At 36.5% G+C, this 20,919-nt stretch overlaps 1 protein-coding gene across 1 annotated transcript; it reads right to left on the bottom strand.

The window, feature by feature from the left end:
* Positions 1–1,668: 1,668 nt before the first annotated feature.
* DDX1 (DEAD (Asp-Glu-Ala-Asp) box helicase 1) lies at positions 1,669–19,077 on the bottom strand (the record flags this gene model as incomplete). Its single annotated transcript, XM_009069589.1, has 25 exons — positions 1,669–1,988; positions 2,300–2,420; positions 3,145–3,240; positions 3,460–3,502; positions 3,621–3,693; positions 4,153–4,225; positions 4,747–4,838; positions 5,547–5,693; positions 6,139–6,190; positions 6,964–7,152; positions 7,734–7,823; positions 8,601–8,699; positions 9,886–9,946; positions 10,965–11,103; positions 11,594–11,708; positions 12,398–12,474; positions 12,590–12,662; positions 13,910–13,986; positions 14,417–14,500; positions 15,371–15,454; positions 15,590–15,637; positions 17,118–17,214; positions 17,437–17,466; positions 17,993–18,056; positions 19,026–19,077. Coding segments are annotated over 25 exons (2,207 nt in total), but the record flags the coding sequence as incomplete, so codon positions are not given.
* Positions 19,078–20,919: the final 1,842 nt, after the last annotated feature.

Below are 20,919 nucleotides of genomic sequence, written 5' to 3'. Positions count from 1 at the left end.
AAAAAACCCCTGACCAGATCCCTCAAAACAATTGCAAGAGGCTTATGTGTCATCTCATCTAATTACTCTTCCTAGAGATTACTCATTAGGGTAGGGGGGAATTTCTACTGTTTAGCACAAGATAGAGTTAAGTTCTTGTCATCTTAGGCAACCTTAAAAGTTCCTCAGCTCTTTCCCCTGTATCTCCTGGAGGCTGCAGCATTTGAAGGCATAATAGCAAAACCCTCCTGAAAGCAAGTATACATGAGGACATTGTAGTAATTTCAGCTCCTACACCAAGGAAACATACATTTTAGGTAAGTATTGGCATGCTTAAGGTTCTATGCATAAAACAACTTTAATTTTTAGGACTGAAAAAAGCCATCCTGAATGGTGATGATTTGCAATTATTCACTGGATATTCAACAGCTAATCCTGAAAGATAACAGTACTTCAAATATGTAGCAAATTTGGAATGTATGTTACACTTCAACAAGATCAACACTTGTAAAGACTTTGACTCCATCTACCAACCATTATTTCTTCTGGATTTAAGAGTAGTCCCCAATATATATTTACTTTAAACTAGATGGAGCTCTCTTTACTGTCAGCTTTGATTTGCAAACATCTGTTTTCTTCTGTATCTAAAATTATTTTAGGCATTGCAATAAATTAAATTTTGATTGACTTATGGTCTACAGATTTCATTACTCTTGTCTGACAAGACCAATACAACACATGGTAGAACTTATCTTCCTAAGTTCTCATGATAAGCATCTCATGTGTCCTCCTCTCTCCTCAGGAACAGGTAACATCACAAAGTCACTGCAAATTTAATAGTTCAATTTGTTTAACTTAATGAAAAGACTATGTATTTTATTATCATACCTAGAACTCTCAGTCTGGCCTCTCTAGGTACACAAAAAAAAATTATTTGCTCAACCTGAGCCTAATATGTTCTCTGCAAGGGGATGTTTTGTGGAAAAAAAAGTCTTCATGAGGAAGGTAAAAGGTTCCTTTCATTCTCAGTTGTCTGGCATTCCCCATGACCTGTGGTATTTCAGATAACAATGCGCAGGCAAAGTCTCTGAAATTCTAATTAACATTAGAAGAGTCCCTAGAGAAAAAGGCCAAAAAACCCCCAAATCAGACTACACTAGCTTCATCTGAACAAATTCAACCTGTCTGAAAGCAGGACAAGAGGCATTAAGTATTTCAAACCATACTGCTGCAGCTTTTCCTGCAGATTTATGAACTGCTTTGATACTAGCCTGTTTGAACTCAAAGAGTATAGTAAAATTCTTTGTACAAGATCAATTTTAGAAATTTAAGGCACATTAACTTTGAGAAGTCTAGAACCAGAGAATCAAAATGCAGTTATCAGCCTAGATGTAGCATTTTAGGAAAACCAAGAGCTTCAAATACATACTTTAAGGCTGTTTTTTTTCTTATTCAGTATCTTAAGTGTAAACAGCTGTCTGAACATGGATGCATCAGTAAAAAGCTCAGCATTAAAAAATTACAGTACATGGTTAAGTAACTTTAACCAATTCTTTTCTTTGCAGAATAGAAAACTCTCCTGCCAGATTTGCTTAACAAGACTTGTATTTTTAGTAAGTCAAAAAGCTATGCAAAGAATGATTCTGCAAATTAATTCTCAAGGCAAAAGAGCAAACGAAACCATTTCACCTTTGACTTGCTTTATTTTATTAAGACAACAACTAACTCAAGAGTTAACAGTGCTGAACACTCTGTTCATCATGCAAGAAGTATATTTAGTTTTAAATCTTTTCTAACTACCACTACTCAGGTATGGGATTTCTGTATTCACAGGGCAGAGCATTTATTAACTCAAGCCTTGTCTCACGTGTGGCACAATCAGAATGTTCTGAACAGCTGGTTAGGAAGATAGCCAAGATGCAAGAAAGATGTCTGAGCCTCCTTTTCAAGGGCAGCCAACTCTTGTACTGTTGGTGCCAGAATATCCACATGGCCTTTATATAGTCCACCTGCCAAAAGAGACACAATCTAAATGATGTGTTCAAAGCCATTTTTCAGCAGAACTATTAACGCTCAACCACAGTCATTCAGAAAGTTAAAGGAACTTAGTTACCTTGATAAAAACAAAAAAGCACAAACAAAAGAAAACCACGCATATACACACTTTCGTCACTTGCAACTTGTAGGTGCATGTAACAAATGCAGAAGACAACACAGAACTAGCAGGTTTTTACAATCTATCATTCTGCAGTTACACAGCAGACAACCAGGAAACTACGCACTGCATCACAAGGTAACTCTAGATTAGATCATTGCTTACCACCCAGAGCTCTTTTCTGCCCATATGTAACTTTCCCATCAAAATCATCCACTGGTACTTTTATGTCAGGTTCAATCTGGGCAATAGTGCAGTTTAAGTGTTCTTCAATCTCTCCCAGCAACTAAGGAAAAAAAAGTCTTTAAATATGCTTACAACCCAAGACTAGTCAAACTAGCATTCTGAACAGTCACATTTAAGTAGCTTCAACAGGAACAGTGCACAGAAAACAATCTGGTCACAGACACCAAATATTTTTTTTTCCTCAGTCTAGAGAAGTTCATTTTCAACTCCGGTATGTTTTACCCTACCTAGAAGCCTTTATTTCACATACTACCCTACTTATGCCAATGACACTATTTTATAACAAAGAGCTCATAGTCCAAACTTACTGCACCACAGATGACATATCATTTCCCCTTCTTTAATACAAATAGAAGTATTGTTTTTTAACAAGCATTCATAATTGGTATACAAATCCCAATGAAAACCTACTTAAGTGACAGACTATTTCCATGTTAGAGAAACAAAAGTTTTAAGTTACAGTTTTGCAACAAATCATCTAAATGCAAGCATGTAAGCAACATCCTGTAACTCTTAACAGATTTTGATTAGGAAGACTATAGGGAAACTGAAAACAAAACTCCAACAGAATTGGCTGGGAGTATTAAAATAAACTTTTATAATTATACAACTTATAAAAAGTAACTTGCAAAGTTTCCTAATTTCTTCTTCAAACGTTATAAACACCCCGAAACTACGTCTGTAGTACAACTACACAGATAAAATAAGAACTATAACCCAGAGTCTTCCAGAGGAATTAGAATTTTGTTAAGCTAAATGTTTACCTGCATCTCATTGTACCATATGGTACAACCTCCTTCTTCCTTCAGTCTAGTGTTGTAACACCCTTTTCCACGACTACTGCATACATGATACCAAACCTAGAAATAGTGGAAAACAACTTTGTGAAATATAGTTTAGTATATTTATTTTGATGAATTATAGCATAAAAAGAGAATTCAGATGTCTGTTTAAACCCCCTTTCAATTAAGCAAGGGCAAACAAGCAGCTTTTCAAAGCAGGACCTTAAAGTCAGATAGCAGCTGTGGACAGAACTTCATAAATAATGTCTGTTCATCTTTGCTTTCGAGTATAATTACCTTTTCTTTCTCTTTTGCCACAAGGGAGATTGCCAAACCCATCCTGAAATATTAAGGGAGAAGGGAGAGAGAAATATATTTCAATAACTATTGCCAATTTGTGAAACAACAGCAACAAAAATGTCAAGAAAACATGGTGGCCACTGTGAACACAGACATACCTCTCAGCTCTGCCTACTCTCCCGATTCGATGAACATAGTTCTGTTTCTCATCAGGGAGTGTGACATTGATAACTGTGTAAGACAGACACAATCCACAAAGAACACAAGATTTATTTTTTCTTTAAATGTGAGCTAAAATCAGAGACCAGAGACCTAAAACAAATGATTTTGATTATTGCAATTCCTCTCCTTATCCCATATACATACTTTATGTTCTATTACAGCAGTTACAGGTGCCATTATCTGCAATACCTACACTTAAGGCTTCCACTCAAACTGCTTTCTCCATGATTACTTTTTGACAAGAATGGAAAACCAAATGAAGAATCCCCAACAACGCAGGGCAATATCAGGTATTTGTGAAGGCATGGTGAACGACCAAATTAAAAATTGCCTAGTTTAAGCATTTCACATCTACATCTTTTAAAATTATGCTGTAGGTCATATACCTGTTTTAACCAGTTGACAGGACTGCAAATATATTGAAGGTCTGTGCAATTTAAAAGCTTACTTTAAAAAGTTGTGTCTTACCATATGGAACACCATGAATATCAATTCCTCTAGCAGCAACATCTGTGCAGATCAAGAAACGGACATCTCCTCTCTACAAAAACATAGTTGCAAAGAAGAGTGCTAAACAACACAAACAAAACCCAAGGCAATGAAGTAATTGCACTTATTTCACCTTGAAATGTCTCTGTACATTTAGCAACACTTCAAACAATGCATGAATAGCTTGGTCAATTTACATCCTTATTTCTTTCCCCAACAGTGTAAGACAAGTATAAATTGATGAATGGCTTAATCTAAACCAAACTGTAATATTTAAATAACTTTTTTTCAATATTCAAGTACTAAAGACTTGAAAAAACCCCCAATTGCTACAGAGCTTAAATTCAGGTTTTCTTTCAAAGCAAGCCCACTATCTTCTCAATGAAAACTCAGAAAGGTCATACTGACAGTATAGATTTGTACCTACAGACACAGTGCCTCATGATTGCAGGAAGTGGGACACAGAGCACTTGAATGTCATTTAATTTAAATGGAGAACTAGCAACATAAATTAACATATAATTTCAGACATTGGGAAGTGAGGAAAAAGCATTCAAGAATATGCTGCATCACCTTAAATCTTTCCAGGTTTTGCTTTCTTTCTTGAGGTTTTCTGTCACCATGCAGACAGACACATGAGAACTGATGTCCCTTCCTATCAGGGCCTGAAAGGGTTGATATGCATTAACATCACATATAAGTTATGACACAGATCCATACAGAACTGGAAAAAATTACATTTTGTGGGCAAAAGTCTCAACTCAGGGAAATTTCACTTAATTTACTACAATTAACATACACCTCTAATTACTGACACAGGCATTGAGGGAAAAAGCCAAAGACAAAGAGCTAAACACTTCCCCTGCCACCTCCCCAGAGCAGGTCTATGCAGGCATGTCTCCTCATTCCTTCCTAAACTTCCTCATTTCTTCAGATGTCTTCACCTTTCTCCTCATGCATCTCTTTTCACTGTTCCCCTGTTTTTCTCACATTTCTCCTTTGTGTTTGTACACACAGGTTTCTTCCCATGTCTGTTGCCCTTATAACAATTATCCCTTTTACCGACATCTGTTTCAGTAGAGACACCATACACTCTTCTCACTGGTTCAAATGCTGGCGCATGACGGGTTGTTTCTAGCCATTTCAGAGCTGTCTGAAACAGGTACAGGGCATGTCATGGCTGTCTCCCACAAAGGGCACCCTTGCAGCTCCCTGCTGCCAAACCCTGACTTTCATGCCCAATCAGTATGTAAAAAAACTGAAGCACAATTTTATTTGTGTGGTGTCCTGTTATTGGTGACCTCTATCATACAATTTTGGCATTGAAATACACAGAAAAGTGAAGAGAGTACGGTTTACACGAAAAATACTACCTCCTCCTTGTTGGATGAAGTACTGCTCCATATTATCACAGTCTATTTTAGTCCTGCAGAAAATAATAGCTTGGTCCATCTTGTGCTCTTTGATTGCCCGAACAGTGTATTCTCCTTTCAGAATTTTAATAGCTTCAGACCACATTTCTAAGTAAAAGCAAATAAATTATTTCATTTAAATTGTTTAACAAAATGAAAAGACTTGAACTGCATACATTTATAGTTTTCCCTAGCCTTTCAGTAAACAGTTAAACTTTTTTTTTATTAGAGCAAGTAAGCTAAACCTTCAGTTTTTACCTCTTCCCCTCCATGCTATCCTGGTTTAAGGTGACATAATACAGAGAGAACAAAACTACTCATAAGTTCCAGGCATCTTATACACACCAACACTTGTTTACAAATCTGCAAAATATATTCAAGTCTTTCTTTCCCACTACCTTTACAGAAACACATTTCTCTTCACAACCATGAAAATGTAGAAATAAAAATTTGGAAGAATATGATGCAAGGCCAGTACCTACTATAATTTATCTTTACAACATTTTCAAAGGAGTATTTCACAAGCTATTACTTAACTAGTATTGCTGATTACCTGGAGTGTTAGCGCCAGGTCGTGTATTGTCTTTTGCATGTACTTCATCAGTCTAGGGAAAACACAAACACATAAGCCCCCCAAGTCATTAGTTCACAGAGAAAATGCTTAACTCTGTTACCTTATCACTAGCAAGAAATGAAAGTTTAAAAGTAATATTAACATTCTGTTCTCCCACCAGACAAGCGAATCTGAAGAAAAGTCTTGAGTTTAAGCACACAAAATGTGTTCATAAGGGCCATGAAATTATTTATGTAGACACTGGATAAAAAATACCTTTGAACAAAGTCAAGAATAAAAAAATCCCAAAAGAACGTGGAAGAAAATTATTGTAAACCTGGCTAAACCATACAAACATAGTTGTTCCTTAACATTTTCCCAATGCTAGGTTGCATCAGATAAACTTAAAACCCAAGAGAAATAAACTAATACTTACTGAAAAGGTTCTAACAGACCTAACAGAGGTTCCACAGATTATGAGAGGTTAAGAAAAACTATTGATTGTAACTATGTAAGAGTTGCTGAGAATAAAATGCAGTCCTAGGTTATTCAGAGCTGTGAAGCGAATGAAAAAGCAGCACAATGTCTTTGTTCTCTAGCACAAATCAGACTGTTGCTCTATCAAAGCTCTTTCTCAATCATATTTGTAAGACTGAGCTGTTCAGAAACTGAGTTACATCACCAGTATGATGCTGACTACCATGGAACAAACCATTTCAGATACACTAAACTGTTTCAATAGCTGGCAAAGACCATTCCACACTAGGGCCCCATTCTAAAGGTTAAATAAGTAAACATGGACAAATAACCTTAGTTTTCACTTACTCTGATATGATTCTTTCCAAGCCTTTCCCAGAGTTTATCAGCTTTTGGATTTACAGGCACAACTACATGGTGTACAGTTTCAGGGACAGAATCTTCTCCTTTCAAATCAACCCAGGTGGGAAAATGCATGATCTTCTCAGATAGTTTCTTCACATCAAAAGAATGCAGGGTTGCAGAGCACACAATTACCTGAGAAGAGAGACATATGGATACCACTGAACATAAGATTCTCCCAGCCCAAAAAAGGAACGAGTAGAACTGGAAGAATGTTAGGTAGTTGAATAGCATAATGCAGCACAACAGAAAGAGTCTGTGACAGCATTTCCTCATCAGAGCAACCACTCAGCTGGCAAGAGTCAGAATATGAAATAAGTTGCTTAACTATTCTCTTACAAAGACCCAAACATTTTAGAAAACAGAACTATGGAAAACTGATGATTTGAGATCATTAGCACACTAGACATCGTAAAATATGCAGTCACTCGTTTGTCAGATATGTATCTAAATAATTCAAATTAAGTTGAAAATTGATAAACACTCAACTTCAAGATCTAGAACGCTAAAAATACAAAGTCACAGGTAATCACTGAACCCAATGAACAAGTGTTAGTTTCGGACAAGAGCTGTAACGAACTTTACTTCCAAGAAGCATATGCCATGCCAAGTCATAGTCAACAACAAAGTAGAGCACACTGCACAAAAAATAACCGCAGGCAAACAAAACCAAAACAACAAAAAACCCAAACAAAAACTATAAACACATTTCATACCTGAAGTCTTTTTCCATCTGAAGTTATCTGAGGAATTTGACTGTGGATCCTGTTTATGAAATCTGAATAACCCTGGAGGAGAAGGCCATCCTACATGGGAATAAAATAGAAGAAATAAAGCTGCAATTATTTTTCTCATTTCTCAGTCTATACACCAGAGTTAAATAAACAATACATTTGTAGTCTCAGAAGTTCTCTATTTTAATTAGCTGGACAGGTCAAAGCACAGCCAAGATATTATTTCTAAGGAGAAGAAAAAAAACCCAGTAAAAATTTTTATCTACAAGTACAGCAGCTGTGCTTCACAAGATGCTCACTGGCTTCTCCTAGCTAATACCCCAAGGCATTTCACTTTTGTAAATATTCAGTTGTACTATAACAGATCAGAGAGATGCACTCATTTCACAGCACATTGACTACAACATTCATTGGCTTCAAGACCTGATGGGTTAACTAGTATTCTGATTATTTTTTTTGTCATTCAAGTTCCCTGAACAGACAGACTAGACAGACATTACTACCTTGCGAATGCAATTTGAAATAGATTTCTCTATCTGGAAAAAAACCCAACAACCTAAACCAAAAAAAAACACCCCCCCTACCCAAAAAAAATCCCAAGAAAGAACCATGCCAAAAAAACCAACAACAATACACAAACAGATTTAACAGAGTCTACAAGGCAGGGGAAAAAACAAGATAAGTAGGTTACTATGGTTACAAACAACAAGAGGATTGAGCTGGAACTTATATAGGTAGCTAATTGTTCCACTGGAGTATCAAATACTATAGAACAATGATGTTTCACTGACTCTTTCTGGAAATGTCATTTAAGAACTGAATGTAAGTAGCACTTAGTTCTTTACGTACAGCTTCATCCAGAACCAGGAATCTAACTTGAGATAAATTAATCTTTCCCGTTGAGACCAAGTCATCCAGTCTTCCAGGAGTTCCAACAACAATATCCACCTATGAAATACATAAAGAGTATGAATTGGTCCTGTAACTAACTAGAGGCATTACCACTTTTATTCAAGTTTAACACTATGAAACAATTATCAGTATGAACCCCTATTTTCTATTAATTATAACTTCATAGAATCCTAGAGTAATTTGGATTGGAGGGATCTCTTGAGATCATCTAGTCTCCACTCCCACCATACAAGCACATCAAGGACAATTTCCAGGTTGCTTCAGGCAGCCAAGTAATACAGTTTTCAGTATCTTTGAGGAGAGAGATCCTACAACTTCTCAGGGCAAACTGTATTTTGGTTCTACAGCCATTTCATTAGCAGAATCTGCCTTAGGGAGGAAGTCGCCCCTTATTTTGCCAAGTGCTGCACCCCTTCTCTCCTCCCCTGTCCCCCAAGCTGTGTCACTTTGTTATCTAAAGCCAACAAACACATCTGTTTTTAAATAGGGATAAAATACATTTACCTGTTCTCACTGAAGAAGGATGTAAAGTCTATCTATAGAAATAACTTACATAAAGCTATAGAATTAGATGTTCTGTCTATAGAAACAACTTAAGATTTTGCCAGACAGAACGGTTCACCATCACGAATTTAGCATTTAATGAAAGTCCAGCAATCTTCCAGTTCAAGCAAGCTTAGGAGAAAATTTGTATTTTGTCAGCTAGAATCACTGGTAAATTTATCAATAGAGATGTGTTTTCACTTCCAAAAGTGAGTATTAAGTTAAGAAATGACTCTGTTCTCCCTAGAGCGTGTATTGATTGGACATTCCGTGATGCTGAAGCTAGACTAGTTCCTTCTATGTAGGACTGGTTTGCAGTGTAGGTTGACCTTAGTAACTGCAGACTAACTTTATTCACATAAACATGGAACAGAAGTTAATAGGAAAACTGCCTCTGTTTTGTTGGTTAAGGACAAATGGCAAAAGGTATACCTCTATTTTAAAATTTTCAGGAGTACTCAGGCTTTGACAGAATGTGACTAAGTACTATAGGCATTTGCACTGACAATTGTCATGGAAGTACAGGAATGACTGGTACAACATAAGCTTGCTATAAACGGCACATTTTCTTTTTAACAGGCTTACAGGTGTTACATGAAGAACCATTTCTCTTCTCTACAAACATCATGAGTTATGATTTAATAGTTTGGGTTCTGAATATGAAAAAAATACAACTTACTCCTTGTTCCAGTACGGACAGTTGGTCTCTTGCAGCAACCCCACCAATAATTAGCAGTTCCCTAAAACAACATCAATATATTTTGACATTTACCCTTTTTTTATATACAGAAGATATATTAAACATCTGGCTGCAGATAGGTGCTTTTATTAGTAGATGATGATTAACAGCTCTGAACAGTAATTTTAAGAACAAACTAGGAAAAATTAATTTTGAAATTCATCCCTTTGTACATACTGTATTTTAATTCAAGAAGCAAAAGTTTTGTTGGCAAAATGTATTTGAATGTGATTACTTTATCACTGTTATATTAAACACATTAACACCATACCCAATTTCATCTTAGACAATAACTTGCTCCTTAACTCAAATCTAAGTTAGTATAATAAAGTTTTCTGTGTTCTTGAAAGTTAGAAATGCAAATAACAGTAAGCTAAATGAATCTTACATCATACCTTGCCTCTTCCCATTGCTAGCCCCCTGCAATTCTAGTAAAAACACTCTTGCAAACTGACTGCAGTTTAGAATATGGAAACACTAAAGTTTTAGAAGCACAGTCAAAAGAGAAACAACTTTAAACCAAACCAACTTGTAGACATTTTTCAGAATTCTGTCCCCATGCTGATTGGACCTGTAAGAACGCTAATGTAAAAAGAGCAGACCCTGTCTAAACTGTTCGGGATCAAAAACAGACAAAATGAGGGGGCAGAGGGAGATAGGGGCACAGGAAGATGTTCAGGAAAGAAGGGCAGTAAGCTGATAAAGTTTTTAGTCAAGAAAAGCACATCAAATATCATTTATAGGGAAAAAAAATACAAATAAATAAATAATCGCCATGCAGCAGATTTGTCATACCAGAAAAAGGGAGTCAATTGATCAAACACATCAAAAATAACCCTAAATGGTCTGACTGTTCCTGAAAAGTCAGCATGTTGGTTGTTAGTAGATTATTAATGAGGCCATTATCAGCAGCACTGCAGATTAAGGTCCACTTAGCTAGAAAGTGGCACACCCCTCACCCTCACTGAAGTTACATCCATGGACAATAGCATAAATGCAATTAACAGATTCACTGTTACCTCAGTTTGGGATTATCGACGTATTTTTTGAACTGCTTCACATTGTTCAAAGTTTGTTCTGCCAACTCTCTTGATGGCTCTACAATCAATGCTTTTGGAGCATTTGGAAGGTTCTGTGCTTGAACCACTTGTGCATTTCCTAAGTGGAAACAAAAATGCCATTAAAACAAACTACATTCCGAACCTAGAATTTTACTGGAAACAAACTTAGATTTTCTATTAATAATTAAACCCTCATGATTCTAAATGCTCCATTAAAGGGTGATGTTATTGCTCACTCTATTATGAATAGCTTCCTATCAATATTCAGAAATTACAAGTGAGTATACTGGTCATGCAGGATAATTGATAATATTGTAGAGCGTAAAGACCCACACTTATTTTTAAGATAACACTGTTGAGTAACTTAGTTGAACTACTCTTTATCTGCTACATTTCTAAATTCAAAATGCTAAAGACTACTGGTGGTTTGAGATGAAGAAAATTTGGTATACTTGAATAAAAGCACTAATATCACTTCATTACTGCTGTATTCAAGATCTTACTGGTAGCAACTAAAGGGATCAAAATAAGCTCTGTAACATAATCTGAATATGAAAACAAGGTAAGTTAAAGAAACCCTAACTTACCTGAGTGCTGTGATTTTACAACACTACCATCAGGAGCCTTGCAAAGACCAATATAGCCATCTTTTGGTGGAAACTTGAAATCTTCTTCACCAAAATTGAATTTCAACTCAGCATTCTAGATTTCAAAGATGTGTCAGACAGCCAGGTTCAAGAGATCATGTAAAATGAGCAATAGTTCAATAATGAGAAACCAGCCAGACAAGGAGGAGGAGAAGCCTTTTTTTCACTCATCTTACACATTCCCCTTCCCCAAGTTGTCACAGAAACCATATTTGAACTAAAAAACCCAACCAAATCAGAAAAAAAAAAAAAGCAACAAAAAAAATGGACCACTTCTTCTGAACTCATATGTTTCTCTTACTGCCAAAATGTTTTGCTAAAAGCTTTACTCCTTGAGAATCAACCCAGAGAACATAGTTCCAGAAAAACATACTGCTACATTACTGCTATGTTAAAGTTCAAAATAAAAGAAACAGGAATTTGGGCACTTAGAAGCTATTTGCTTATACCTGTGGAACCACAGTATATCAAAAGTTCAATACAGACAAGATAGCACTGGTGTTCGGAATTAGCTACCCTGATATTCAAGTATTAAAATTCAAATTTAAACATTTAACTTAAATAGTACTCACAGCCAACACACTGTGGTGACAGTAATGAATACTGATAGACCAAAGAAAACTGAACTTACATGCACAACTGCAGTAATTGTAGATGGCTATGTGAATTTTATACTTAAGTAGTTCATTACCAAACCTAGCACAATTTTAATCCTCCTGCACATCTGTGATATTCCTAAGTTACCTTCAGTACACAGGCTGCAAAAAGTGCTTGGTTCCTTATGTGTGGTGGGATTTCAAATGCAAGGCCAAGGTCCTTCCCTGAAAACAGGGTTAGTTTAGTCAGACTCTGCATGTGTGCTCATTCGTGTCCCTGCCGCTCCCCCAGTACAAGCATCCCAATGACATTCCAAAGAAGAAAGTGAATAAAACCTACCATTTTTGGAAAATTTTATTTGTCCTTTATCTATGTCTAGATAACACCCAATTGTATCATGCATAGTGAATTCCTGTAAAAAAAAAAATAAAATTTGTCAAGCTAAGAGATTTTAGTGTTCAGTGTACTCAGAAGACTTAGTGCTTACATTCTGTCAACTTTTAGTTTTCCCACTTCTCCCTAATATATGCTGAGTTTTGAGAAATGTAGATTCAATTTATTCCACTAAAACTGCTGTAAATAGCATGAGTATTTTTATTTGGTTATAAATCTTCAGTAAAGTGCCCTATTGATCTTTAATATTTAAACTGCTTTAAGTTTACTTTAAAAACCAAACCCATTGAGAATGACACATTTAAGTCACTTGCCTGGAAGTATTCTGCATTATGGAAAAGTGCAATCAATCATGTATTTATTAGCCAATACAAATCTAAGCTTAGAGCACCAAACATGGCATCAGAAACCTTTATTTTAACTATATAAAAAGACTAACTCTTGCAGTTGCTGCTATATTCATATTATGTATGCTTAAGTACCTCATTTGAATATCTTGAAATCTGTTAATTGTAAAGGTATTCAACAAAATCTGTATATAATCAACAGCTCAGAAGTCACGAATATCAAAAAAAGCTACAAGTCAAAGTTGCAAGTTTTATGGCATTGAATTCATAAATACCACAAAAAGACTTGAGTTTCTACTATAATACTCATATTTATATAAGTGATGCTTAAACATCTGAATTCACGACTGGCACACTACTCAAAAAAATATCAGATATTCCTAATAGACGTTTCAGAAGTGTACATTAAGGTAACAGTACTAATGGCAAACCCAACCCAAGACAGAATTAGTGCATGTCTTACTAGCATTCAATCATGCATTTTAACACAGTTGTGCAATTACTTCTAGTTTAACTACTAATAAACAATTTGATGCCCTCACTTGGACATTCACCAAGGTATACAAGCAGGTTGGTGCTGTTCAAGCTGAAACTGAAATAAGTCAAGAAAGAAACCCCAGAGATCAGTTAACCTCTAACACGTCGCACACAGGTAAAGTCTGTCTGCTAAATAAGAGTCAATATATTTGCAGACTAGCCACAATCATCAGCCTTGAACTGATAACTGGGTTTTTTTTATTATTATTATTTTAAAATCTGTTACTAAGCTTTTATCCAAAAATGATTCAATGTTTCATGGTACTTCTGCCCATGAACTTCCCTTAAAACTTAGCACTACTTCAAAAGACAGTTGGCTGTTACACCACAAAGACAACATCCAAAACATTTAACGTTTCCACCAAATGCAATTCAAGCTTACCTCACCATAGCTGTCAAATTGCTTGTTGTGAGATTTCTTACCAGTGCCACCAAAGCCAAAGCCAAATTTATCAGTGCCTGAAGAACAGATCACATATGGGCTTTTATCTTTTGGTTAATAGGTTATGCTTTTTCCTCTTTGTATCAGCAACTGAAACCTCTAACACTACCATGTAAACAAATAATACGCAGTGCTAACTACAGACTTCTAACTTTGATACACACTGAACTAGTATTTTTGTACCAGCACATTTTACTGATTTTACTAGTCTCCAATCATCTTAAGAAAAAAAACTGGAAATAAAAAGCAGAAAGTCACAGAAGACAAGAAACATTGTCTCCACCTAAGCAGATTTCCTCTTAAAGGAAGAACACTTGCACAAAGTTTTCAACTCCCCAACACTAGTATCCTCCCCAAGGAGCACATTCACTGCAGCACTGGAACAGAACTCTGACATTTCATGTGAATATGAAAACTGCCTATGTGATTCTTTTGAAGGAAACTCACCCAAATCTAGTGAAGCCTGCATAGTTGACCAACCAACTCGGCACAAGCCTTGGTCATGACAGGAAACTTCATAGTAGTATTTCCCTTTGAAACAAAAAAAAGAAAACGATCTAAAACAATACCCAAATTCAGCAAGGTGGTTCAGTTTGGCTACTTCCAAGACCATGCAAGTTTAACATTCCCACCCCTGATGAAAGTGTCATAAAATCCCTTATTGTGCTTGTGCGAAAAGGTTCTGCGGGTACCTATGTATGGAATGAAGAAACAGCAGGCAAAAGAGACAACGTACATGCTAAGAGTTGGTGTGTGAAAGGACTGATAAGCAAGAAAACAGTGATCCTACTGAATCCACAAGAATCAATAAATGCAGAACATCAGAACCAGTACAAGACCACCAGGATGCACTAGCATCAAAAACTGGCTGTGCAACTTGAAGCACATCCAACTGCCTGCTATGAACAGACAGACTAGAGTATTATCTGCACTCCTGACAAAATGAGACTGCTTTAGAGTCTTTTTGAACACCCACTCAAAAACACTGGTGTATCAGTATGACTCTGCTTCGGAGTCAGAAGCTGGGATTGGCCTCTCAACTGTTGCTCCAATCACAAAACCATGATATTTTTGCATGCACGTCTGTGTGAAGTGTGCAAGGAAACAATGCAGTACCACATGCACAGCTATTATCTAATAATAACAGCTTAACAAAATGTGTTCTGATGAATATTAGTTCTGACTTTTCTGACTCAGTCTCCTATCAGGGAAAAAGTAATTTACAACACAAGGAGAACAACATAGAGATATTTGTGATTTCACTCTTCATCTCTCAGTAAATTTGTTCAGATGGATAGTAAGTTTTAAATGCAAGCATCTACATCAACAATGAGTGACAAGCAGATATTTCAGCTAAAACTTTTCCAGAAGAGTCTCCAAAACACATAACTGTATATCTACCTTTAGTCACACCTCTAGTTGCTCTGCATCCATGCCATTCTTTTATCTCTCTGCTTTGACAACACAGACCATCTGATCCAATTGCTGAAAATCACAAGACAGTTTTAGTTAAGGAAATTGCCTCTCACTGCTTTTAAAAGAAGATTTCACACATGCTCTTCTCTAGTTTATTCTTTTTTACCAAGTGAACATCTTCAAGTGAACATTAGGACAACTCACCAAAAGCTGATCCTCTATCGTACGGGTTCATTTGCCATTTATTGAGCACTAAGTTTCAAAGACAGGAAGAGAAAAAGCATTAAATCAAAAGGCAAGCCTAAAAAAACTAAAATTAAAAGTTCACATTTGCTCTACAGCATTTGGCTTAATTTCTGGGGAAGAGCTGTTTCTATGCAAGTCACATGAGGCCAAAATGAAGGCCTATAATTTGAAGGAGGAGCACAAATGCATTATACAATGGCATTGTAAGGAAGTTTAAGACTATTCCATTAAAGAGAGCACAGATAAAGTTATTTAAAAATAAATTAAAAAAATTTATAAAATAAGCCAGAGTTCCACATAATCACTATCAAATCTAGCTAGAAAATATCCAAGACTAAGTGCAATAAATTTGAAATGCATTATTTGCCATTTCTATTCCAAGTTTACATTAATACAATTTTCAGGATATCAGTTAACATATCATTACTGAAGAGCTAAGATACTTGCACATAAAATTTCTGGCTTCATTTTTCATATGCCAAACAACATGTTTCACTAAAGTGTAGAGGTTCCATAACATAAAGGTTTTTTGTAAAGCCAGATGTCATTTCACTTAGGTTTACTAAGTATCTACAATACATTCTTTCACCACTGTAGCACTAGTTACAACAAAGCTCAAAGAAGAGAGCTTCTGTAACAGCTTCAGAGTGTTGTTTGTGCACATGCTGTCACTTACATAAAACTCTCTTACATAAACACTGTAGACTGGATATGGTTATTAGGTTTACAGTTCCAAGCTTATTTAAATGGATGTATAACAGACGCTCAAATACTGTGAGGATATTATCACAGTTACAATCCAATCTATCACTGAGTTCTGGCCCTGCACATTTCCTACTCCACTCAATGTTTACTAGTTGAAGACTGCAGCAACTCAAGATGTTGTTATTCACTTCCAAACCTAAGTGCCAAAAGGAATGCAACAGCTCTATTCAGCACAGCAGAATTGTAGCGCGCACATTACAGTGCTACCCCAGCCACACAAAAATAAGCTTGAGCCTAGAAGAGCTTTCTGGTCAAGCTCACTTAAGAGACCCAAACAAACTGTGTGGTGTCATAGCTGGTGTCTCCTCTACCCCTGCAACAAAGATTCACTTTTTTTTTTTTAAACCTCTCCTTCTAAGCAGGACACTACCACCACTTCACATCTTGCAAGGCACTGAATTAGTCTGGCAAGGCACTACACTAGCATGGCCTTCAGAAGAACACTGAAAGGCAAGGTGTGGATCAGTCCGCCTTAAGCTGAGGACTAGCATTACTAAGAGACTGCTGTCAAATGTACACCCGTTCTTTCCATGATTCCACCAGTAAGTTTATATTCATTGTTTAATAAAATCTAGAGGGATGATCTCCTATATGTATGTTACCCCAAATTCAGAAAAAAAAAATTTATCAAATGGCAAGTTAATTTTACTTTGCTTTGGGACAAAATCAACAAGAATTAACAAAATTTCAAACTTTAGGAATGTGACATTTACAAACTTACCTGCCCCACCAGTTTTAATAGTGGCTTTTCCTTTCTTGCCTTCCATTTGGTCCTTCAGTGTTTCATAAACAATCTGGATAACTGGAATGCTAAAAGCCTAAAATGAAAAAGTTATTTTTATTCCACAATTTATACAGCTATTTGCAGCCTGGTTTTCAGGTGCAATACCCAGGACCAGAAAGACTAAAAACACTCCTACACGTTTTTAAAGTCTATTAATAATAATGCTTAAATACATAAAAACATTATCTCTGTATATATGCATACACAACCTCCACCACTGAAAGACTTTCTGCTAATTTAAAATTTGATTACTTACACCAGTTTTTCCACTCCCAGTTTCAGCAGCCTATAGGAAGAAAAATTTAAGAGTTTAACCAGGACTGTAATGACTGTTCTAAAATTTTATTTTAATAAACCAAGTTTACTTTTTAGGAAGTGTTAACTTTGGTTATGGAATCAAGAACATGGAGATTTGCAAAAGACCTGATGAACAAGGCATATAAATCTGGTAGCTTCAAGGTTATCGATACTGAAGCATTTGCTTAGGCAGTATCAGTCATGTTCCATGCAGATCTATGTCAGGTATTTACAACAAAAAGAACAGGTAAAATTAAGAGAGCACTCATTCAGGTGGCAGTGCTTGCCAAATAGTCAAAAAATAATGTCTAAAAAGAATTAATTCCATCTGCAACAACAGCTGGAAACACACCAGGAAGTCACAGCGGTTTTCAGCTAAAGAATATAGTTGCTACTGAAGAAGGACAGGAGAGCTAGTCTAACCACGGACCCTTCTGGAAAGAATGAAACTGACCACACAAACAGCAATTAAAAGACACAGCATTTCTATTAGCAGGGCTATCCTGCGTACATACCATAAGTACATCACCACCTCCCAGGATCAGTGGGATGGATTCTGCTTGGATATCCGTAGGAAGACTATGGGAAAGAACACATTAATATAAGTTGATGTTAACAGTAGAAAAAGAGATTTTCACTTATGTAAGAATTCACTGAAACCACAGTCATCTGCAAGATATAGCAGGTAAATGTTACTCCTTCTGGCTTGCAGGTAAGGAAGTGAAAAGGTTTACATTCGCAGTTTGGAAAAGATGTACCTTGACGGAAGTGACTAGTGGGTGCAATTGATTCAGCTGCACCCTGACAAGAGGGCTACATCTCACGGGACTATGCTAAACTACAAAAGAAACAAATTAGCTATATATTCCTTGTCTTCCTTTCTTCAAATGAGTTTCCCTTTAAAGTGACTTACACAGCTCTCATTTAAAAGGTTCCTGTTCAAAACTGGAAAAGAAAGTAAAGATAACTAAATGTAATCAGCATTCTCAGACAATCACAGCTAATTAATACCATTCATACGAGAAAAAAATAACCATATATACTATGATTGTCCATACTGATAACATTCTGAATGACAATTCAAAACAAACTCTGAAGTAAAATATTTTGGTCAAACAAGTAACCAAAACCAAGAATACCTACTTTTTTAGGAGACTGACATATAAGCATTAAGTCTGAAGAATACAAATTCAGACCACAGTCTGGAACACATTTGCTAAACTAGCATCAATTATGTGACAGCATTTCATCCAATAATCCCATCATACATAATAAATAAAACAGATGCATGGAAGCTTTTATCAAACAAAACACCCGAAGCATAAGCAGTCATATTTTGCTAGTCCAAGTTTAAATGTTAACCACTGCAGTCACAATTTGTGGTCTAGTCTTTCACACTAGAAAGAACTGCATGAGATGCAATGACAGCTAAAGGAAAACACATATTTACTTTGTTTTAACGCGACAGCAGAAGCATTTTAAGCAGCATGTCATACATTGCTGAACAGCAAGTTAAAGTTTGCCAGGCCCAAAGGCACTTCTACTTACAGCCAGTCCATCTCCTCCACTGCTTGAGCTATCTCAGGCATAACACCCATTTCTGTAAGACAAGATAAAAGGAACAAGCAGTGCAATTTACCTCAACATAGCCCAAAAGATTACCAAGTTTCAACACTTACAGCCACAGATAAAAAAAAATAAAATAGAAAAGCATCCTTTTTGGCAACAACACATGCAGCCTTTGCTATCAAAGTCAAGGGACAGATAAGAAACATTCTCCCACACATGCAGCTTTGACAGTTGTCCCAACTTCTAGCAGAGTACCTCAGGCATACACTAAGCATAGGTGCAAGTGCTGACATAGCAGCAAAGCAAACACACTGGGAACTAGGCACTGTTTCAAGGGCAAGGTACTTATCTTTGTACATTTACAGAAACTGCCTATGCAGGCAACAGGGAAGACTCCACTAATCACAAATATCCTGACTCTCTACAATGAGGTGCAAACAGTTTGCAAAAGAAAAGGTCTGTATCCTACAAGGCCACTAATTCACCACACTTTGCCTTACACACTTACAGCACATATATTAACAGGAGAAAGCTTTGATTTTGAGACACTTATGAATCATATCCAGCTTTGAAAGGTTTTGTCCTTGGGTACCCCTTCTGGCAAACTCACAAGAAGGTCTGATAATTGTACCTCAGACACAAGTTAAATAGGAAGTAACATATTTGTCTGCTGATAAACAAATTATCTATATTTAAAAAGGAAAACAAAAGAAATCTGCAGCTATTCTATAAGGGCAAGAGGAAAACAGGTCTTCACCAACCCAAATGACAATATTATACCATGAAAATAGCAACTCATCTGTTAGTTACTTCTTCAAGGGGACAGTGATACTCTAAATCAGTTCCTTTAAGCATAAACACACACCTTTCTAAGTAGAAATTTTTCATGCCATTGCACTGCCATGTGCTGGGTTTCAGACACACCACACATGTACACACACTGAGAGCTGGGCTGGCGTATGCAGCCAAAAGTTATTCTTCCATTTGCTCTAAGAAACATATTTCATTTGTAATATGATTTCAGGAAGCTTCAATTTTCACATGTTAGCCCATACTCCTACAAAAATCAGGCAGTCTGCATAAGGAAAAAGTTTCCCATAGACATAAAAATGGCTATTAATCACAAATTAGAAACAAATCCCTATTTTTTCCATTTATAATAAACTTCCAGCTCACATCATTTAATTCAAGGTACAGTACAAGGTTTTAATCAAATAATGACACTGACATTTTCCTCAATTACCTCCACATTAATTCTGCTGCACAGATCCTTGGAATAAGTTTCAGTATTTTCCCCCACGGTCGGAATCACAGAATTTTAAGGGTTGGAATGGACCTTACAGATCATCTAGTCCCAGCCCCCTGCCATATGCAGGGACACCTCCCCACTGGACCAGGTTGCTCGGTGCTTCATTCAGCCTGGCTTGGCATCCACTACCTCCCTGGGCAACCTGTTCCGGTGTCTCTCGACCCTTACAGAAAAAACATTTTCCTAATATCTAAACTAAATTTCCCCTTTTCATCTGTACCTATGAGGCACAAAAAGTTCAGCTAAAAGTCAGAAATTTAAAACCTCACATACTTTAAAGCCTTGCAGAACCCTGACCTTGACTGGTTGCCTACTTCTGCATATATGTGCATGGGGGGGGACACATAGTGATGCTTCCTCCTTCAACAATAAGCTTTTTTTATTACAGTTTATTGCTTTTATACGTATATAAAGAGTATATATAGCTTTCTAAACTGTAACACCGAGCAGAGCTACTCCTGTAAAACCCATCCATTGCAGTACACAGAACAGTTACGATGACTCTCTTGTCTCAGAAATCACTCAGCCTGAGGATTTTTAAATATGCCCCTCTGCCGGAGGCAC

The sequence above is a fragment of the Acanthisitta chloris genome, unplaced genomic scaffold (assembly GCF_000695815.1).
Source record: "Acanthisitta chloris isolate BGI_N310 unplaced genomic scaffold, ASM69581v1 scaffold11122, whole genome shotgun sequence".
Taxonomy (NCBI): Eukaryota; Metazoa; Chordata; class Aves; order Passeriformes; family Acanthisittidae; genus Acanthisitta; species Acanthisitta chloris.
This window is presented reverse-complemented; position numbering and strand designations above follow the sequence as displayed.